Source organism: Lactuca sativa, chromosome 7 (assembly GCF_002870075.4).
Source record: "Lactuca sativa cultivar Salinas chromosome 7, Lsat_Salinas_v11, whole genome shotgun sequence".
In the NCBI taxonomy this organism is placed as follows: domain Eukaryota; kingdom Viridiplantae; phylum Streptophyta; class Magnoliopsida; order Asterales; family Asteraceae; genus Lactuca; species Lactuca sativa.
The window spans coordinates 124,531,517-124,554,980 of NC_056629.2; the positions used below are offsets into that span (position 1 = coordinate 124,531,517).

General features: G+C 38.8%; 1 protein-coding gene across 2 annotated transcripts; it reads right to left on the reverse strand.

Moving 5' to 3' along the window:
• Nucleotides 1-1,799: 1,799 nt before the first annotated feature.
• LOC111917834 (peptidyl-prolyl cis-trans isomerase CYP59) lies at nt 1,800-6,276 on the reverse strand. 2 transcript variants are annotated; one of them, XM_052765258.1, is made up of 16 exons: nt 5,909-6,276; nt 5,703-5,835; nt 5,249-5,407; nt 4,938-5,042; nt 4,749-4,866; nt 4,504-4,554; nt 4,258-4,349; nt 4,085-4,184; nt 3,865-3,987; nt 3,700-3,777; nt 3,562-3,608; nt 3,430-3,485; nt 2,965-3,005; nt 2,769-2,877; nt 2,571-2,706; nt 1,800-2,504 (listed from the first exon to the last, which is right to left on the reverse strand). In XM_052765258.1, the coding sequence occupies exons 3-16, from the start codon at nt 5,344-5,346 to the stop codon at nt 1,958-1,960; spliced, it is 1,701 nt and encodes a 566-aa protein (XP_052621218.1). In that variant the 5' UTR covers nt 5,347-5,407; nt 5,703-5,835; nt 5,909-6,276; the 3' UTR covers nt 1,800-1,957. The 2 variants fall into 2 exon arrangements, with proteins under 2 accessions (XP_052621218.1, XP_023769241.1); XM_023913473.3 differs by lacking the exon at nt 5,703-5,835.
• Between the last annotated feature and the right edge of the window lie 17,188 nt (nt 6,277-23,464).

Sequence of the window (23,464 nt, forward strand, 5' to 3'; positions counted from 1 at the left end):
AAGAATTGTTTCTAATATGTTTTTTCTTTATAAAATCATACTTATACAAAAAAACGTATTTTCACTTAAAAATCTTATATTTTCTATATAAAAACTTTTTTTATATGAATATCTAGTTATAAAAATAAATATTTAATAAGTATATAAATATATACAAGTCCGTTTTTATAAAAAAAAAATGTATACAAACACCAATTTTATCTATATTTTTTTTTATAAAATCGTGCTTGTTTACATTTTTTTATAAAAACTTATTTTAATAAATTTTTATATAATACGTGTTCGTATATATTTTATCAAATGTATAGAAACACGATTTTATAAAATATATACAAACACGTATTATATAAAAAATTATTTAAACACGTTTTTATAAAATGTATACAAACACGTATTATATAAAAAATTATTCAATAACGTTTTTATAAAAAAAAAAAAAAAAAAAAAAAAAAAAAAACAAACAAACATGATTTTGTAAAAAAAATATAGATACACACCTATATATATATATATATATATATATATATATATATATATATATATATATATATATATAAGGTGATAGGTGTTTGTATACATTTTTTTTGTAACATAAGTTTTTGTATACATTTTTTTATAAAAAGGAATTTGTATATATTTATATACTTAATAAATATATATATATTTTTATAACTAGATATTTCATATACAAAAAAGTTTTTTAAAAAGTTTTTATATAGAAAATATAAGATTTTTATGTGAAAATACGTTTTTTTGTATTAATATGATTTTATAAAGAAAAAACATATTAGAAAAAAAATTTGAGAAAAAAAGTTGTAAAAAAACTAAAGTTATGATGAATTCTCAATAAATTTCTAAAATTTGGGCAAAAAGGGTAATGTTTGGACTAAATTTGTAACAAAATTTGAAATCTGGGCCAAAAGTATAAATTGTGGACCAAATTTGTAAAAAAAATTGAAATATGGGCCAAAAATGTAATTTTTGAAAGTTGGATGACCTGTTGACCGGGTCAAAGGGTTAAATTGAATACGATTACTGGTATTTGAGACTTAATTGAATAAAAAATAAATATAAGGACTAAATCGATTATGAAGTCAATATGTAGGGACTTTATTACAATTTTCTCTAATAATAATAATAATAATAATAATAAGATTTTTGTTTGCAGAAAAGTCGTAATTTTCTTTTTTGCAAAAAAATTTTAATATTTTAGAACAGTTTACGAAATAGTCTCAAATTAATTTATTACTATTTACAATCGGTCAAAATGCAAACTTTTGCCGGTTTTTAGAAGTTTTTTCGTTAAAAAAATTAATTTATAACTAAAACGTAAATTGGATGTAAGACTTTATTAGAGATTTCTCTTATAAATATATTACATACATATCGATACATAAGATACTTATAAATTACAAATCATACATTACTTACATACTTATACGATTGCATAAATTAAAGGTCAATTGAGGGTTGATTTCAAAACTTAAGGTCCATGTTTCAGAAATTGATGATTGAATTCAAAACTTTAGGTTCAGATTTCAGAATTTGAGGGCTCTATTTCAGAAATTGAGCATTCGATCTCAAAAAATTAAAGGTAAATTTTTAAATTTGAGGGACAATTTCAGAAATTGAGGGTCGATTTTCATAAGCTGAGGGTCGATTTCACTAAGCGTTGCTTATCGCTTCATAAAAAAAAAAAAAGCTAAAAAAAACAAAGTATGGTCAGACCAAGGTATCAACATTGATGGTTGAATTGATTTTCCTAAATGAAGTCAGTCCAGAAATCATCAAAGGAGAAGGAACCAACCAACAAAACTTTTAGCATAGACATTAACAATGATGAAGAAATATTCAAAATAAAACCAACCAACAAAACTTATAGATCTAACATAAAGAGAATTAAGTCGGGTGATGTGCACATACAATCAATGCTATCAAGGTCGTTCAAGTTCTCAAATTAATCCCGTCTGCTACCTCGACCTCGCTCTTCCTCCTTACTCCTCTTATTATTATTATTATGTCCAACTTTTTTCCTATCATATGAATCTTCTTCACTGTATCTCTTCTTCCTACTACTTCCATATGAGTCATCACCTCCTCGCCTTCTATCATCATTCCTACTTGTTCTATTATCTTTTTCATCTTCATCACCAACTTTTTTCCTATCATATGACTCCTCAGTTCTACCATCTCGCCCCCTCCTCCTATCCATATCAATATCATCATCCCTACGACCTCCTCTGTGTCTATCTCTATCTCTATCATCATTCCTACTTGTTCTATGATAATCCACCTCATCTCTCTTCTTCTTGTAGTAGTAATCATCTTTTCTTCTATCCCCCGACTCTTTATCATGTCTGTATAAATCCTTTTGTTTTCTTTCATCCATAACAACCCCATGGCCATGCCCCACTTTTCGTTTCTCTTTATCATCATCATCCACCTCAACATGTTTCTTTCTTTTTGGACTTGCATGTGTGTCCTCATCAAACACCATGTCATACCTACAAAATAAAATCCATCTTAGTGTTGTTGTTCATGATGATATATGGATATGGATAGCAACCAACCTGGAGCTATCATTGGCACCTCTTCTGTTGAAAGCATCGTCCTTCAAGATGTATTTTGGAGGTTCAGAGTTCCCAGAACAGTCTTTTGCAATGTGATCAAGAGACCCACATTTGAAGCAACCACCTTTATTACCTCCTACAAAAATACATAGAAAATGTAACAAACTTAACAAACCATCTTTTTAAATAATTGTTTACCATTTCCAGCTTGATTGCTGCCTTTACGCCTGTATTGGTTCCATAACTTTGAAACACTTTGACTGAAATCCACATGTATCCTCCGATCATCTATTAAGGCATTATCCATCTGCCATCAAACACTTTTTTTTTACAAATCTATCTATTTTCACAACAAGATTTGTAAATTTAAACAAAAAAAAAATGTAATGTGTACCTTGAAGTATGCTTGTTCGCAAGCTTCTTTATCATCAAACTCTGGAATATAAATGACAAGATCCCCATATTTATATTATATTATCATATCACTCACTCACATAGAGAAAGACATAACAAAAGTGATGAGAGATAAAGTATCATACAAGTACACATGATTTATTAAATATCAAACAAATCTTTGTTTACTTGCATTAATAAAAATTAATTTGTATATACTACCACAAAATCCCAAATAGAATTCTAAAAAAAATAACAAAAATAATATAATTGAAATTTTGAAACTTTTTAAAAGGCATCATCTGTAATTGAAATGAATCATTTAATCTTGATGATTGCAAACATCAATCATACATAGATAGATATCTATCGGCTTCATAAATTATAGATTTATATCAATCCAAAATGAAAATTATAGGCTTCAATATCCAACGAGAGTTTATAAAATTGAAGAACAAATACTCACCAATAAAGGCATAGCACAAGCTGTCTCCAGTTTTGAAGTCACGGATTATTTCAGCTCTGCCAAATTTCATAATAAAATTATAATTTATATTTCCAAAAACAAAACTATAAAACAAGAAATGCAATCACTTACGAGCTCACACTTCCAAATCTTGAAAAGATTGTATGCAGATCCTCATCCTAAAAAGATTGGGATTATAAGAAACAAAAATAACAGGTAGAAAAAGAAAAGAAAAAAAAAATCAATAGAAAGAGATATAACATAACGTACTTCAGTGACTGGATTTAGTTTGCATACAAAGAGCACATTATCAGGAGGCTTTATCTCAGCATCAGGAATGTCCCCTATCTGGAATCCAAAATCATTTAAAAATACAAACTACCAAAACTACAATAATATTAACAAATAATAATCATTGAAGTCATGAATGCATACACTTTCAAGCACAACTGCTCTAGAATGTGCTTCTTTGGCACGAATAACCTCCTCAAGTTCTCCTGCACCTAATTGTTCATCCATGGGCACCCAATCGTCTTCAAGCCTCACTTCATCATCAACCTATTTATTTGTTACAAATACAATTTTATAAATAAAAAAAGCTGTTTATGACTTATAAAATATCAAACCCTTTCTACCCATTAATTAATATTAATACCTCATCTTTTGGCTTTCCTTCAGGGGAAGCATCTGGAACTAGTTCAGCTAGCTGTGGAGGGTCTTCAAAAGGATCATCTAGTATATATGTATGTTTGATGCTGCAGACAAAACATTCAGTGTTACAACTAGGAAATTTATGAGAATATTAAATGCGAAAATCAAAATATGAACCGAATGTTTTTATAAGGTCTGCTCTTCTCATCTACATAAGCCTCGTTTATTCTGCTCAGTGTTTCAAGCCCTTCAGCAATCTCTCCAAAGACCTACAATGTATAGAAACATAAGAGACTATTATATTATAGTATATTCATATCATATCAAGTTGAATTGAATATACCCTTTCAACCTTCAATGTCTCCATTCAAAATAATAAAAAAAAGACAACCAAAAATGCATATCATAAACCACAATACTCACAGTGTGCTTCCCATCAAGGTAGTCAAGATCATCTCGCAGTGTCATGTAAAACTGGAAAAACAAAAAAATAAATTATAAGAAAGATAACCATGTTCCTATAAGAAAAAGATAGAATTTGAATGAAACATAATATATTTGTTGTCAAAAACTAATGTTTTTTCACAAGATCAAATAGACTAATTGGTAAATAGAGAGAGAGATAAATACATTGTTATCAAAAGTAGAAAAAACAATGTTGAAAATACCTGAGAAGCATTAAGATTTTCTCCTGCACTAGCCATGGCAACTGTACCCATCTTGGAATGCTTCAGATCCAAATGAATCTCATCACCAAAAAAACGAGCTTGATCCCCATACAAAAATCTTTAAAAAAAAAAAAAAAAAAAATCTGTCAATAAATTTGAAAAAAAGTAAATAAAATTCCTTTCACTTACTTGTAGATAGAATCACCACCAGAACCTGTTCCAGTAGGATCACCTGTCTGTGCAGTAAAATCCTTCTGAACTGTGTGAAATAGACACCCATTGTAATATTTAATCCTGCATCATCCATTATAACAACATTAACATGCATATTCATCTGTACTCATGTTACAATTAACATAGCTGAACAAATATGCTATGATAATTTAGCTTTCATTGTAACACCAGGCATAATGAAAGAAGTTGACCAGAGTAATCTGTTTATTCATCAAAGAAAACACAAGAATGATAACAATGAAGTTAAAATGGAAATAAAAGCTTACTTGCAGAGTTTCAAAAAATTCTTGCATGTCAGAGGACAACGATCTGTATGCAAATCAACAACGATGTCCCCCAAACTTGTCACAATCAACACCGACATTCCCCTCCTTTAGCTTATTTTCTTAGATTGCAAATGGAGGTATAAGAACCAAACCTCAAACCTGTTGTCATCAAGAGTGTAAAGCTTTGTATGCAATTACATCTTGCAAATTTGCGGATACAATGAAAACTACCCATTTTTGCTCGTATTGTGTGATCATACTCTTAAGTCATAACCCATAACACATTGTAGCAAAAGCTCAATTAAAGGCCTATTACATAACTTAGACTTTTAAAGGGGGGTCAAATATAACCATGGAAGGAGCCAGACATGGAATTGCAAAAGCTGCTCTCAAAAGCTTAGAAGCGGCATTAAGTTCATTATGGAAAGAATTTAATCAATAGTAGATTTCTTACAGAAAAAGGTTTCAAAAGCTGCAATTCAAACCCTAATTTTCATTCTTCACAATACAAAGTGTCACCACTGCACCACAACCACTAATGATAGAGCCTCAGGAGGAACATGATTACGAACAACTTTCCCATGAAACTACCATAACAGCAACAAGAAAAATATTCAAAACATACGAACAAAGTATGTCACGGAGGGATAGAAACTGAACCTGATAAGTACAATAATGTACACACGGTATGGCACAGTAACAGAGATTGGTGCCAATAACAGAGATTGATGAGCGCCGGAGATATAAAGTGACTCGGGTTGCTACACAATTGCCACGGCGTCGACTGAAGATCCACGGAAGAGAGAAGAACAGAGGGGACGAATAGTAAGTCGTCGATTCAGCAGCAAGGCAACGGGAGAAAAGCTTTGGATGTGCAAAGGAAACTGAACAGCCTGCAGCAACTGCCTCGCTTTGAAGGTCGGCGGCGATAAACCGGAAGCGACAATGAAACGGAAGAAGAGGGATCGGCTGGGAGAAGGGGGAGAAGAGTGTGGGCGTTGCGTTGCAAATAGATGAAAATCTACTGATCATGTGTATTTTTTTTTTTTTTGGATTTTGGTCTAAGGGTAGTTTGATAAAAAAAGCTTTTTAGTTTATTATCTTATTTTTTATTTGATTATTGCCGTGGGAATAAACATTTTTTTTAAATGTGTTTGGATTAATTTATTGCGGTGGGAATAAACAATAAGCATTTTAAATGTTTGGCAAACAAAACAGCTTATATGAGTAAAATGACCAATAAGCAATAAACATTCCCTCATTGCTTATTAAAATCAGTTTATTTAGTTTATTCCTACTATAATAAGTTGATTTTTAAAGACTCCTATCCAAACATTTAAATTTGCTTATTGTTATGGGATTAAGTAATAAGCAATAAACAACCTATTTTTCTCTATCAAAACACCCCCCTAAACTTCAATTTTATGGGTTGTTGGTCTTTTGGCATGTTTACTTGTTCTTGTGAAAATAAAACTATTATACCTTTTTTTCTTTGTGTTTATGGATTTTTTAATATTTTTATAACTAATTTAATAGAAATGGTCTCTCTCATTTTGCTTAAGCATATGTTAGGTGCATCCTTTTATTAACCATTTGATTCAAGCAAAGAAGAAACTTAGTGGAAACACAAAATTGTGGAAGTGGGATCAAATAAAAGAAATATTTAGCGATATGGTTGGCAAGCTTAAACGAAAATGAGACATAGACCTCCCATGCCGGGTAGTTAGCCCTGATGTACTCGATTTCTTGATTTTCTTGATATTGACATGTATGAATTCAAGTCCAAGGTATGGTCAGAGGGTATGATTTAGATGAGATTTTTCTTTCAAACATTTCATTGAACATATGTTATTAAAGACTCATTTTCCCTTCTTTTTTCTTTTTTTATACACATGTGTTGGATCTATCATTGTCTTCAAATATTCAATTTAGTAAACAAAAGAAACAAGTATATAGGAGGGCAGATGACTGATGTTGTCGATGTGCTCAACTTTTGATTAGAACCCAAAACAGAAGAATGAGAGGCCAAGCTCTCTTTTGTGGTTGTGGTGCAATCAAAGACTCAAATGATCGACTGCATATTTCCCTCAAAGTAGAATAAGAATATGTAGAGCTATAGTTCTGAAAGATCTAGTGTGCTCAAGAATCATATTAAAGTTATATTGCCAATTAACATATAATACTAATGGGTCACACTAACAACAACGTGATATAATTGATTATTTATTAGAAATTGATTTTAATAATGTAACATACACGTTAATGACCATGTATAATTATCGTGTTTTGTAAGTTTGATAGCTTAAAAGTGAATATTAATATATAATATATCATTTTTAGCGTTGCGTTCTAACAAGATAGTTTTTACGAGAATTGAAATAAAACTATGTTTAGAATCATTCAGAAAGTGATGGGAAGTCTTATGAGATTCCGATCAAAAAGTCAAATGTTGAAATTAACAAAAATGTAAAATTTAAGTCGAAAATAAGTAAAAATAATGTTATTAAAAGTTATAAATTATCTCGTTAGAAACATTTAGGCGAAAACTTCACTGAAATCCGAGTTATAATGAAAAAGTTATGACTTATTGAAGTTTCGCGATAGAACCGGCACGACGCAATATGACATAAAAAGTGAGTTTGCGATAAACTACTTTTTTAGCCTTAGTGATCTAAATGAAAGTCTTAGTATTTGTTAAACCGAGAACTTTCATAAAAAAACGTCCAAATCTGGCTTCGTATGAGGAAGTTATGATTTTTCTAAGATTCGACATAGCAGTGTACAGCTCGAAATTCGAATTATAGATCGAGCAATTTTTAGCTGACACAACCTAAAAGAGAATCGAAGATCTCATCAATTGTAGTTCAACGGTAAAAAGACAGACGGAAACGGACGTCGGATGAAGAAGTTATGAATTTGTAACGCACTTTTCCTGTCCCGGCCTATTAAAAATATAATATTAAAAATAAAGTCAAAATTAGCCAATGGAGTCTAAACAAAAGTTGTAGAGTATGATCTCACCTATGTATGGATATAAATAACGTCAAAAACGGAGCCCGTATGCTAAAGATATGAATTTTTGAAGTTTTAAATATAAAATTCGAGACTTATCCGAAACCGTACGCCCAACGTACGAGTTTACGCCCTGCGTACTCGGACTAGGTCAGAAGCTGGCCACGTCGCCTCTTTCTTCGGACAGATGACACGTATCTCGCACATCGACGCGTCCGAGGCCCGTAAATCGAACCAGCGACACGTCTCTCGGAACTCCCCGCATCCTCGCAAGTACGCCCAGCGTACCGTGGGTCAGGCTCCTACTATAAATTGCAAGTGAAACCCTCCAGAAAATGGTTGCTAATTTCCATCTTCTTTCACTCTAAAACACTTCTCTAGCCACTCTAAATCACCCTGAAGCCCAGGAAACATCCCCGACACCCGAAGCAAGTCCCGACGCACCGAAGACCCGAGAAAATAATCTTTTCAAGTTGAAACTTTGCCCGCGCAAGGCCTGGTTTTCAACAAAAATCCCCGGTTTCGTCAAAGAAAGTCATTTTTAAAGACAAATTGTTGCCCAAATTACCATTTTATCATTCGGTTATTTCACGGTGAGTTCAATATCGGGACAATTATATGTTATGTGTTATATGTGCAATGTGCTTTCCTGAGTTATTATGATAATAGAGCTATACCTTTGAGCATGAAGTGAATAACTAAGCATCACTTTGGTATTAGTATGAACCCTTTGGCCATGTAGAACATGTCTCGTATCACTTTGGTGTTGGCTTTGTGCCTTTAACCATGTAGAGAATGACTCATATCACTTTGGTATTGACAAAAGGCTAGGTAAGGTTGAAAGCCTGTAAATGCTAGCAAAATGATAATCCGAAATTGTATTTTCTATGCCACTTGGGCTGAAGTTTTATTGAAGTATATCAAGTTGAAATTGGCATGTCTCATTGATTGTAAATCTTTGAATCAAATCGTTGGTTGATATGGAAAGTCTGTCATATGATACTCATCTGCCTTTGTTGTTCTTTATCCCTCTTTGTTTCTGTCATATATATATATATATATATATATATATATATATATATATATATATAGCATAGCTGTAACATCCCGAGTTCAGGAGTGCAATTTCAGGGTTCAAAGTGTGAATTTGAAAAGGCAACTCGGCGAGTCCATGGGTGGACTCGGCGAGTAGGGTCGCGATTCTGGTCGCGTGTTAAGTGGCCAACTCGGCGAGTCGGCGGCTGGACTCGGCGACTTGGTGTTGTGTGGAGAAAACCCTAATTTCGGAGGATGAGCCCTATATAAAGGACATTATACCCTCTCCCCAGCCTCTTTACCCTCTCTTGAAGTCCATAAAACCCTAATGCGCGTTTGTGAGTGATTTGAGAGCATTTAAACCTTGGAGAAGAGATTTTGGAAGAGATCTTGGAGAGTTAAGAGGCTTGGAGCAAGGGGCTTTGCAAGGATTCGGATTCCTCTTCTGTTGGAGCTTTCTTTTGAGGTATTATTTCGTTGCTTGGGCTGTTATTCATCTAGATTCATCATTTTGGAGTATTTGGAAAGAATAGCTTGTGATATTTTGAGTTTGGAGGTTAGATCTGAGGTTGCTACCTCAGATCTGGAATGGAGAAGGTCTATAGTGCATTAAAGTCCCTGTTCTTGAGTGGTTGGTGAAGCCATCTTGTCCCAAACCCTAACCCTAGAGTGTTATATGCTTAGATCTCTTTAGATTCACGTAAAGTTTGCCACTTTACTTGATGGATGGGTTGTAGAAGGGTAGATCTATGGTTTGGATCATCTGCATGGCCTGGAAAGCTTCTGTATGGATTAAGATCTAGGGGTACTCGGCGAGTCACAAGGGTGTACTCGGCGAGTTGCTTGAAGATGGGAAGGAACTCGACGAGTTGGTTGAAGATAGCCTTGGACTCGACGAGTCTGTTCTTGGACTCGGCGAGTCTGGTCGTGAGGTCCTAACCTTCTTTTGGTTGAGTCGTGAATTGGTGAGTCAAGGGAAGACTTAGTGAGTTGAGTGCGAGGGGACTCAGAGTTGTGGGATTCGGTGAATCTCGGGGTGACTCGGCGAGTTGAGTAGCAGATTGGGGAAGTTCTGAGCATGGGGACTCGACGAGTCATCGGGTTGACTCGGCGAGTAGAGTCAGTCAGGAGGTTGACTTTGACTTTGACTTTGACCAAGGGTTGACCAGTTGACTTCCAGGGGCATTTTGGTAATTGTTGGCATTTGTTTTGAGTTCAGTGTTGGTGTTGGCTAGTGGTGGAGATCGTGTCAGTGGTCGGAGCAGCTCGGTCTTATCTTCTCAGTCGGCGGTTGCGAGGTGAGTTATCCTCACTATATCGATAGGGTCTACGACACCAAGGCCGGCCCTTTACCAGATTGTAATCCGGGTATCGTTGTTATGTTATTGATTTGCTATGTTTGCATCCTGGTAGTTAGGATGGTATATGCTAGTGACCGGTTAGGTCGGTATCCTGGTTAGGATGATGTTATGTTATGTGATCTTCTAGATCGGTTTGATTGGATGTGAATTGTTATATGATTGAATGTTTATGTGCACATGGTTGTTGGACTGGGGTTGGTTGAGGCGGGTCCTGCTCTGTGTTGTAGGCCAACATACCCAGGGCGGACCGGTTATCCCGAAGGCCCAACGAGCGGTCCGGGTAGGCTGCAGGCCCCAAGAGGGCGGACCAGACGTGCCGAGGCTCGGAGAATGGACCAAGCCGACTGAAGGCCCGGTGCGGGCGGACCAGTCATACTGTAGACTCAAAGAGTGGACGAGGTGGATTGAAGGTCCGGTGCGGGCGGACCAATCACACTGTAGACTCAAGGTATATGGCTAGACTCGGAGGGTGGACCAGGTGGAATGAAGGCCCGGTACGGCAGACCAGTCACACAGTAGACCCGAAGTGCATGGTTGTTCTGTGTTCTGTTATGATATGGCATGTTGTGCGTGTATGGTATATGTGGTTGGTATTTTGGGGGTATCTCACTAAGCTTTCGGGCTTACAGTTGTGGTTTAATGTTTTTCAGGTTCTTCAGGAGACCGTGGCAAGGAAAAGGCGTGATCGTACCGCTCCTCATGATTATGTTTTATGATGTGGTTCTGGGAAGACTCTGATAATAATTATATTGAAAACTTTTTTGTAATAACTTTATGAAACGGGGTTGTTTTTGAAAAGTTTAAATTGGTTGAAATTTTTAGAGTGTTACAAGTTGGTATCAGAGCCTTGGTTTGAGTGAATTAGAGAAACGTTCGTGTGAATCCAGTCTCAAATCAAGGAGAGTTTTCAAAAGAAAATTTAAAATGGTTTTCAAAATAAGTAAAGGAGGATGTGGAGGTACGATCAGCCAGAGCCAGTAAGTAACCCCAAAATACCATACATGATATTTGTTTTGAGCTATGATAGAACAACATGCTAGTACTAGGCTAGGGATCTTCAGGATTTCATGATAATGTTACCTGATTTATGATGCCTGCTAGCCTAGGGTTTCTTCTGTCGGAGATTTCCAGTGTTCCTCTAGGAGTGAGGGTTGAGTGCTTGTTATGTATGTTCTTCACTAGGGTGTTGTGGTGATAATTGATATAAATATCGGTAGGTGTGGAAGGTAGTATGGGTCCGTACTACTGAAAGCACAGGACCCATACGCGTATCAAAGAAGCCACAACCTCTAGGGTTGGGTTGGGGGTTGGTTCCCAGGATAGTGGGAAGTATCTGAGATCTCGCGATGTTTTTCAGTATGGTGGTTACGAGGCATGCTGGGAGTGAATCCGGGTCAGGATCAGGAGCAGGAGAGGGCGGTCAGGGTGGGTCAGTACCACCCGAGGTTATTGGTCAGATGAGCACAGGCGAGTTGGACGCTAGGATTCGTGAGATCCTGCATGATGAGGTTGTTGCGTTGTTCCGGGCCGAGTTGCTGGAACTGTTTGGGTCGATCAAGACCGCCATGGTTGAGTATTTTGATGTGCGCTATGCGGCTCTCACAGAGACGGCTGCCGCGGCGGCTACAGCGACTGTAGCAGCGGCAGGGGGAGGAGCCGGTCGAGGTTTTCAGTATCGGGACTTCGATAATACAAAGCCCCCTACCTTCGATGGGGTTCAGGACCTGATTGCTGCTATGAGATGGTTGTCGGACGTAGAGGGGTGTTTCTTCACGTGTTCATGCCCTGCTGACCAGAGGGTGAGGTGTGCTCTGAACCTGTTGAGGCTCGGGGCGAAGGATTGGTGGAGATTGACCACGGGATCATATTCAGATGCGCAGAGGGCTACGGTTTCATGGGATCAGTTCTGGAAGATGTTCAGCACTCGTTATGTTCCGCGGGTTGAGAGGGAGAGATTGGCTCAGGAGTTCCTGGAGCTGAAGCAGGATTCAGAGTCGGTGACGGAGATCACCAGGATGTTCACTGAGAGGGCGATGTTTTTCCCTGAGTTTGCTTTGGAGCAGGCTCAGATGTCCCGATATCTGAGTATGATCAAGAGGGATATCAGGCAGTTTGTGTCTACGCAGAGGTGCGAGACCTTGTTAGAGTTGCAGGAGGCCGCCAGGCGGCGTGAGTTGGAGATTGAGTTGCAGTTGAGAGAGCAGAGGCAGGCCCCGGCACAGTCGCAGCCGGTGCCGAAACGGTCCAAGACCGTTGATTCTAGATTGGGAGATCAGAGCAGCCGCGCTTGTGTGAAGTGTGGGAAGGGTCACACCGGAGTTTGTAGGTCCGGTGGTGCATGCCGCAAGTGCGGAAAGGAGGGGCATTATGCGAGGGATTGTCGGCAGACAGCCCCGGTTCAAGATTTGAGGATTTGTTATCACTGCCATCAGGTTGGACACTTGAGGGTCAACTGTCCACAACTTGTTGTAGGACCGGTGCAGGCTCCAGCACCGGCCACTTTGAGGATTACGGGTGGAGGTCAGGGTGGAGCGGAGCCCCCGAGGGCTCAGGGTCGTGTTTTTCAGCTTACAACAGAGGAGGTCAGGCCAGTGCCGGATGCAGCTGCGGGTATGTTTCTTTCTTGATATCTTGTTATCTTGCGATTATTATGGAGTATTGTTTATCTGCTAGTCTCGTTGTGTGATTTTCGGTATGGTTAAGGGTTTTGGTATTGGAAATTTCGTTGGTTATCATTCATGAGGATTATTAGTGGGAAATCCGTCTTTTGGTCTGAATGTCGGGTAACATCTTCAGTCTGAGGAGTGGTTTGCTGAATGTCGGGCTTCTTTCGATGTCCGAGATGATCTGTGTTGATATGTAATTTTGTGAAGGTTGCTCATTCCAGTGGGAATCAGTTCGTGTGTAAGGGATTGTGTTGTGTAGGGTTGTTAAGGGAGGTTGGTGATGGCGACCGGTGGTTGGTAGTCAGTGCTCTAAGTGGGGGAGAATTGGAAATTCTTCGGAAGATCGATAAGCATGAGTAGTCGATTAGCTGTTGGGGATTCAGCAGCGGTTCGGTCAGCCAAGAGCGTAGGCTGGTATGAGCAAGTGACAGGCAGACGGGGCGGGATACAGACCAAGGGTTTTGTTAGAAGGGTGATTGATTGTGGAAGGCCTGGGATCAGGCCGGGTTTGAGTATGTAGGATGGAGTCAAAGTTCGGAGCCCCTAGAGGGCTAGAACAGTATGCATGGGAGAGTTTTCCTGGAGGGATAATTCAGGATGTTGGATGTTAGTTGATCGGTCCGGATAGACTGAAGGCCGATGGGCGTACCAGTCAGGCCGAAGGCTCGGAGAACGGTCCAGACAGGCTGAAGGCCCTGGAGGGCGGTCCAGACCTGCTGAAGGTTCTGAGAGTGGTCCAGATTGGCTGAAGGCCTGGTAAGGCGGTCCGGTTATGCTGAAGACTCTGCATGTGTTGATAGATCTATATGAGGAAATGGAATGAGTATGTCACGATGTGATAGCATCAGAAGGTCTGGCCCCGGGTATTGATCGTGATTAGTGGAAGGTAGTGCATGGACTCGAGAGTCCTTGCGAACGGAGTCAGAGCATGTGTAGTGCATGAGATAGCGATTATGCTATAAGGGAATGGTGTAGTATTGGGTGAGCACCGTGGCACTTGTGGTAGTGTCAAGGCAGCCAAGTGGATTTCCTTGGTAAGGAAAGAGAAAGGAATGTAGCTCCGAGAGGGAGTGTAAGTTCACGGAAGTGAAAGCAGTAGTGCGGAGTTATGATTGGGGTGTTCCAATTATGGTTATTGAGCAGTGTGTTGCGGCGGTGGTATGGAATCACATCCGGGTTGGATGTCTGCTGAGATCACGGAAGGGATTTCGAGGGTGTAGAGCCAAGAGGCTCGGAAGGGATGCAAGGATGGAGTCTTGGATTCCCAGTTTGATTTGGCCAAGGAATTATGTATGTAGTGGTAATTCATCCTGGGGGATGTTTGGAGGTGTCATCAGTGTGTCGGGTTTTCCCAACCCGAGGATGCTAGAGCCAGTTCAACATGGGTATGAGATTGCGGAGGAGAACTCATGGGAGTTGCTCTAAGGCTGAAGGATGTGTCATCCTGTCAGCATGGAGTGGATAAAGTTGGACTCAGATCGGGATCGGTGGTTCAAGGTTATTTCTAGCTCGTATAAGTCAAGTGATTGTTGGGATTTGGAGCGAGTGAAGTATCATGGAATGGTATTCGGTTGATAAGTGTGGTTATCAGAGGATGAGGCCGGTGGCCGGCTTAAAGCGGTGGTCAGGACACCGCAAGGGGAAATTTGGGTTTTGGGTTTCGGTGGTTGTGTTTTGAGGAACCTGGTCTAGTTGATGCCAGGTGGTGCATTGCGGGAGTAGTTCTGGAGTTGTGTTTCCGCAGGCTTCGAGGACGAAGCCTAATTTAAGTGGGGGAGAATTGTAACATCCCGAGTTCAGGAGTGCAATTTCAAGGTTCAAAGTGTGAATGTGAAAGGGCAACTCGGCGAGTCCATGGGTGGACTCGGCGAGTAAGGTCGCGTGTTAAGTGGCCAACTCGGCGAGTCGGCGGCTGGACTCGGCGAGTTGGTGTTGTGTGGAGAAAACCCTAATTTCAGAGGATGAGCCCTATATAAAGGACATTATACCCTCTCCCCAGCCTCTTTACCCTCTCTTACATATAGAGGCATGCAATTTATAATATAAAAGCATAAAATAAGTTTTGTAAAACCTTTGAACATAATCATTATCTAAGAAAAGATCGACTTGATGTCGATCTATAAAACGGTTTGAAGGCATGGGTTTGATAAAACAGTTTAAGTATAAGGAAACATTTATTTGAAACACAATTGTAAATAAGTTTGAAATAAAACATACAGAGTAAAATGTACAGTGTAATAAGGAGTTTTAAACATATAAAATGTTTATGAACATCATTTGAAGGAAACTGTTTGGTAAAACGGCTAATGAGTGGTAAATCATTTAAATGTTGGTTATTAATCACATGTGATTGATATAATAAGTAGCATAATTCTACTTGTATCCCCCCCATAAAACATTTAAAAATAGTTAAAACATTTATTAAGGGGTATGAACTCACCTGTTGTGGGTGATACGGATGAACTGAAGAGGTAGGACCGCTAGGTGTCAAGTGAAGTCTTGAACACACTCTATGATCCTAGTTAACATATAATTTCACATATATGTAACAAATTAGACTATAAACAACTAATAAATGAATCAAGACACCCTAGGACATGCTAAACACCTTTATCAAGTGTTATTAGCCACTAGGATTACATCTAAGTGTTTGTAGGGGAAGCTATTGCGTGTAGGGCTCAAGGAAAACTCCATAAGGGAGTTCACGACCCTAAAGACACTACTAAAGAGTTTATGGTCATAAACTCATGAGTTTACGGCCGTGAACTCATACTTATGTGTCCATTTGATGTTTGATGCTCTATAAGGCCCTAATAAGCATTTCTACTTAATGGCTTGGTCTATGGAAGAGTTTAGGGCATAATATAACTCCTTTTAGGAGTTTACGTCCCTGGGACCATATTCCCTTGGAGATTACGGCCGTAATCTCCCTTGGGAGGATGTTTATGGTGTTTTCAAGTCTCTAAATTAACTAGGAACTAAACTAGGCTTTTGTACTTGGCTTTAGAAGAGTTTATGGCACCATTTGGCACCATTTTATGGAGTTCACGGCCCTAGAACCTTTTGGGCCGTGAACACCTTACTCTTGGTGTTATAAGTGTGTTAGATAGTCCTAAACTCATTTAATTACATGCCCAAATTAGTCTCTTAGCTTAAGGAGGGTTTTTAAGGCATTTTGGCACATAAAAATGGAGTTCACGGCCCAAGAAACTCCTTGGCCGTGAACTCTATTTCACCCTTGAATCTTAATTGTTTTGGCGGTCTAAACATGTAATGGTAGTCCCTATGTTGAGTTCTAAGGCTTTGAGGGGCATTGGGACACTTTTGGCCCTTAAAATGGAGTTTACTCCCCAAGTGTTCTTGGGCGGTAAACTCCCAAATCTTGGGGTTTTGGCATGATTTTGATGTTTCTAAACACAATCTAAGCTATATAATATAACTAGATCGAAGTACTCACAATTTGGGATAAAAACCCGAAGATCCTTGAGAGAGAATTTGGCTTTTCTCTAATTGGAAATGTAACTAATGAATTATTTGGTTCAGATTTCTATATATAGTCCTGGGATTTTTGGCAGAAAATATTTTTATTCCCGGAATGAACTCTAATATCCTAGAGTATTGGAATAACAGTGTTGCACAAAACCCTAGTGCATCCACTCTCCTGATATCTCCTTAAGTGTAAATCCTGAAAAATTGCCAAACTTACTCGAAGTCTGGAATTTCACTGAAACTGTTCTAACTTCTATTGGCTTGATATGGTTTGTTCAGAATGGAAATTCCGGGTTGTCACAGGTCCGGATAGGCTGCAGGCCCCAAGGGGCGGACCAGACGTGTCGAGGCTCGGAGAGTGGACCAGGCCGACTGAAGGCCCAGTACGGGCGGACCAGTCATACTGTAGACTCAGATAGTGGACGAGGTGGATTGAAGGCCCGGTGCGGGCGGACCAATCACACTGTAGACTCGAGGTATATGGCTAGACTCGGAGGGTGGACCAGGTGGACTAAAGGCCCGGTACGGCGGACCAGTCACACAGTAGACCCGAAGTGCATGGCTGTTCTGTGTTCTGTTATGATATGGCATGTTGTGCGTGTATGGTATTTGTGGTTGGTATTTTGGGGGTATCGCACTAAGCTTTCGGACTTACAGTTGTGGTTTAATGTTTTTCAGGTTCTTCAGGAGACCGTGGCAAGGAAAAGGTGTGATCGTACCGCTCCTCATGATTATGTTTTATGATGTGGTTCTGGGAAGACTCTGATAATAATTGTATTGAAAACCTTTTTGTAATAACTTTATGAAACGGGGTTGTTTTTGAAAAAATTAAATTGGTCGAAAATTTTAAAGTGTTACAATAGTGTTATATTGTAATTGTTATTGAACTCACTAAGTGTCACCCGCTTATCCCTCTCAGTGTTTAATTATTGCAGGTGATAAGCATCCAGTATAGTTATGTAGTGTTAGAAGATGTAGAATAGACAATAATATAACTTTTGTATTTAGTGTATAAATTCTTGGGAACTTATGTAATATATAAAACTCTGTAAAAATTCTTAATAGTTGGTTTGTATTCAGTCTTTTGGTAAATATCCAGACTTCTGTAAATTATATTATGAATATGCATGTAGCATGTTTGGAGTAATAATGTTAAGTGTGAAAAGGGTCTTTCAAATAAATATTCAATAAAACTCTTATAATTACATTGGAAATTATTTATTGCATGGAAATAATAATTTTATTAGTAAGTAACATCACATAATTCATATGGTATGAGTTATTTAGTCATGTACATCATTTTGGACTATAAGGCCTTTTTTCTTTTACCTAAATGTTAAGGTTTATATTTTATAAACTCAAGTTTTATAAAATATACAAACTACTCTTTTATTCCTTCTTGAAAATCATAGGTAGACAAGAGAAAAGGGAAGAGTGGCTTTTGAATTAGTTTATTCAAAAGTATACATGTCTTAAAGAGCATGGGGACACATAGGTATAGGGACATAGTGTGGTTAAAATGTTAAGAACTAATGGTCCAAGAATGAGATTTAAGTAAAGGCTTTCATATCTCATTTGTGCTAGCCCTTGAAACCATAACATGCATAGAAGAATGGGATTCTCTCTCTTTTGTTCATCTTTCCTTGAAGATTAATTGCTTTTACATGCCCTCTTTAAGTTCATATTGGTTATAAACTTAAATCTTAAGGGTTTAAGAGTTTATGGACTAGCATCTACATCAAGTTGAGTCATTGTTGATGTCTCAAAGGTTCCACATTCTTCATCAACTTCCAAGCCTCCCAAGAGGACCAAAAGAATAACAAAGGCTGTTATTTCTTAATCCTTTCTATGGTTGGTGTTTAATCTTTCTATAACTTGCAAGAAGATCATTGGTGGGTATAACATGTTTATGTTATGTTGTAAATTTAAAGTCTCCCGTTTTCCATATTATCTAGTTTATGAAACTATTTTTGAACTAAAACCCAACAAGTTTGTTAACGATCCTTGAGATCATGTTCCTAACTTCTTGGTTAAGTGTGTCAGTGGTTTAACGAGTTAAGCAGACATCGTATCATTTCATGACGTCGATATTGTTTTGGTTGGAGTTGTCGATTGTAATTGTTGTGGTATTTACCACTGTCAGCATCATCACTATAGCCTTCATTCTTTTCCTGACTGGTTCAAAAAAGGAAAAAGCATTACTAAGCTTGATACCGTTGAATCAGATGTGTAGCGATTGTGGTGAGAAATCCATCAACGCCATATGATGGATTTGCAAGGAAAGGAAACAACATATGGGTCTCAGTTTATATGATCGACTATGAGGTTAGGAGTTGAGGTACACACTAGCGTATTTATTGGTGAAGCTTCCGAAGTCAGGTCTACTATGGGAAATTATGAATTGACTTAAGCAGTGAGATGCTTTCAGTTACACGGTCGTTGGATAGAGCTACCACGTATGGAATTGGGGAGGTTCTAAAATGCTTCATTGTTCAACTTTTGAACAATTGCACTCTAACCCTTAGACTCATTAGTTATGTAACGTCCCATATTTCAACCCAACTTTTTTTCATTTGAACATAAAGTATTTGTTAAATTTACAACAATAAGGATCTAGATAACACCATTTGATTCAAACACTTATCAGAGTATCGTTAAATATTGTCATGTGCGGAAATCTCCAATGGATGTGATGCAATGAAGTTGTGCCCCTCCTTTAATATAAAAAAACATGAAAACATTCAAACCGCAAACTGTAAGACAAAGCTTAGTGAGTTCCCCAAAATACCACACCCAACACAACAAAAACAAACATCTATGGGTTATCATCAACCCTGGAGACTACCCGAAGTCTTAGTGAACAAACAGCACGCCCAGTGGGTTATTAGCAACCCTGGAGACTACTCGAAGTCTCGGCACATACAATATCATATATCACAGTAATAGCAATAAGACCCAGCTGGTCAGCACGTATATACTACCACACAGGCAAGCATACAAGAGTCACAAGGACAACAACCATCCTACATACACAATTTAGTGGGTTAGCATTGGTGCCTTCGATCCACGAGCAATTACATAGATTGTTTGTGTGGTCTACCTATCAAAATGCATCTGTTAGTGATTTGTTCTCTTTGTCTAGCTGGAGTTTCTCGTGGAGGCGTACTGTAACATCCCAAAATTTAAGACCAAAAATTTCATTTTAGTTAAGTTATTATAAAACCAACAATATAAGAAAACATCCATAATAACATATCATGTCAAAACCAAAACGTCAATAATCAAAGCATGTCATCATAAAACAATATCAGAGTATAATCCCAAAGATCTCATGTGAGGAAAACATAGTGTGATGCGCTGCGATCGCCGGTTCATTTTCTTTGAAAACGAAGTACCTGAAACAAAAACTGAAAACCGTAAGCACGAAGCTTAGTGAGTTCCCCCATCATACCACATACCATACAATACACATACCAGTAACCGAGAACTATTTCACCCCTACCACTACCACATAATAAAATAACATAAACATACTGTTAGGCATGCATGGGTTCTAACGACCACTTCAGTATCTTTCAACCGGTATCCGGGGACTATTTCATCCCTGCTACTACTAACATGCATCACAGAGCATCTTAGCACACAAACATAACAGATAAGGGCACACCAGATAATTATAACAAAGACAATCATCTAACAAACAACTCCTACTAGTGGGCCGACATTGTGGCCTTAGACCCACTTCTACTGGAAGGTAACTCACCTCACACTGCTGAAGCCTTGTAGACAAAACTCTAGTTGTTGGATGATAGGTTCTCGAACTGTCAATCATCAAAATAACACCCAATCAGTAATTGGGTTCCCACATATACCCATAAGTACATGCTTGGGGTAAAAGGCTACTTTACCCCCAACTTAGCTTGACTCAAGCCAAAGGCCAAATCTAAAAGGCCCAAAAGCCAACTATGAGTCAAAGCCCAACATATGGCCCAATTTTCCAAATTGGGCCCAACCTTTACTTGGTCTTACCCTAAGGCCCAACCATTCATTCCAGTCCAAACATTTGGCATTCAAATGGCCCAATATCTCATAATCATCAAGGCCCAAATTATGGCCCATCTATGGCCTAATTTTCCAAATTGGGTGCAAACCCCTTACATAGACCTTACCCTATAGACCCATTAAATTATTCTAGTCCATATGCTAGATTTTGGATGGCCCATTAATAGCCCAATCACCAAAGCCCAATAGAAAGTCCCAACTCAAGGCCCAAGTTAAATTAGGGTTTTCACATAAAATGACGATTAGGGTTAAGTGTTTCTCAATTAACCCATTAAGGACTTAATCCATTAAGTCCATCACTCTAGTGGATAAATCATATGGTGTGATCGGGTGTAATTCACAATTCCATTCCAGTGGCCCAATATGCGGGTCCTGATAAGTCCAAACCAATAATTCCAATATTAGGTTTTTTAAACCCTATATAGGGTTTCCAACCCAATCATAGCCCAACAGGACCAAAACTAAGTCCTTGGATCATTTAGGGCTTCATTAGGCCCACTAGGGTCGCATAAGGCCCAATAGGGTTTCATAAAGCCCAATAGGGTTTTTCCTAAGTCGGGCACCACCCACTACCATCTCGGGTAGTGGTAGTCAATGGGGATCACGGCGGCGGCCACCAAAAGCAATCCAAACACTACTAAGCACACCGCCACCCAACACAACGGCTGGTAGCGGCAGGAGGCGGAAGCCACCACCTCACAGTGGTGGTTATGAGTTTCTTTTCATTATTATACTTTCTAGTTACATTTTACAATGCTTTAACCCAAAAAATAAACACACACTAAATAGATAAACACACACATCCACCTTGTGGTGGTCGGCGATGGTACATGGCGGCAGTCACCACCTCACGGTAGTGGTGGTGGCCTTTCTTGATTTTCCGGCCAAACGAAACAAACACACGCACTCATAGCAGATACACACACATAAACGTTTTGTTGCTTGCAAATGGATCCAGCCACCCACCTTGTGGCGTACGGTGGCGACAACATCACAGGAAGGCGGCAATAGCGTCGGCCGCCATGGCTGGCGGCCAAGGTGGTTCTTTTCCTTGGTTTCCGGCCAACAACACTCACACAATACATCTCGATTTCAACAAAAACACATACCCACGCCGGACATGAGACCAACACTCCCAACCACTGACCAGGCGACTGGTGACGCTGAGACGAGCTGAGGTGGCGACTAAAAGCCATTGTCGGCAACAACAACGGGCCTGATGTGGAGCCCATAAGGAGGAACGAAGAGTGAGACGTTGTTGGCATACCGAGAGTCTTATGGTCGCTCATGGCTCGTGCGACGACGTCCCTAGCTCTAATCTTCGGTCTTCAACGGCACCTCCGGTTGCACATAACGTCATTGGTAGCAGGCGTTGTTGGGTGGCATCCGGCAATGAGGTTGCAGGTGGCGGAATGGTGGTCGGATTCGAAACCAGCGGTGGCGGACGGGGTAGCTTCTTGTTGTGTCGGCTATAGTAGAGACTAGGTTTAGGGTTTGCGTGAAGTCCCGATAGAGAAGAATGACGTCAGGTTAAATTCCATGCTCATTCCAACTTTTGTTCATTTTACCAAGTTCGGCCCCTCCCCACCATATCTTTTCAATTTAAACACAAAACTTACCATTTAGCCCTTGCCTCCATAAAATCTTTTCAACTTTAATCCCATATTTAGCCCTTCAGCCACTTTCTTCAAGATCTTTGTCAATTTAAATCCAGAATTTACCTTTTTAACCCTAAAATATCAATTATGACATATTCATCCCTTCCTTCTCTTTTCCTTTCAAATTACCTCCCAATTTACCCAAATAGTCCCTCCTCTACAAAATATTTTCAATATAAGTACGCAAACTACAAAACGAGCCCAATTGATTATCCTTTCGTCATATGTTCAAACATTCTTTCCTCTACGAATCCCAAAAGCACCCCTTAGACCTCCAAAACAAATTATAATACCACTTACACACTTTTTACTAAATTCTTTATTTAAATATATACATATATCGAAATAAAATAATACTTAAAACACATCTTCAGATTTTAGATCTTGTTTTGGAAATGGGGTGTTACAAATCTCCCCCACTTAAATTAGATTTTGTCCTAGAAATCATTCCTTACCATTCCTTACACGCCCAAGTAACATGGCCACAATCCTGGGCACACCCTAGCATTCCCAGGGTAACCGTGACCAACCTTCGCAAGGCCCTAAAATCCGCAGATGAACAAATTCCTTGCAACAAAATCACGTCTACTCCGTCTGAAATCTACAGTCTCGAGGTGGTCTGACTCCTTGACAGACCGCTCATACTGAATCATTATTATTGAACCCAGTCCACTTATCCCTCGACTGACTACTCAACTTTTGATAACTCGAGGTTCCCACTATAAGTCAGGATCACAAACCCAATTATCTCTGTAGGTCACTTATACTTAGCCAAGGCTAAGATAATCCCGTTGTGAGTGACTTAGCAATACCCAAGCAATCTGCTATTCCGCCGTACTTGCAACCTAAAGCACAGATACTAATACTGCCAAAACACTGAAACTGCCCAAACGGCATGTTGCTTCATGGCTGCTTTCTAAAATCTACCGAGAC

Excerpts from the sequence above, each read along its gene's own strand:
- LOC111917834 (XM_023913473.3), bottom strand. The coding sequence starts at position 5,346 with ATGTCGGTGTTGATTGTGACAAGTTTGGGGGACATCGTTGTTGATTTG. Across the intron at positions 3,778-3,864 it reads GAGCAGTTGTGCTTGAAAGT|ATAGGGGACATTCCTGATGC; the intron begins GTATGCATTCAT and ends TTTGGATTCCAG. Across the intron at positions 3,609-3,699 it reads AACTAAATCCAGTCACTGAA|GATGAGGATCTGCATACAAT; the intron begins GTACGTTATGTT and ends CAATCTTTTTAG.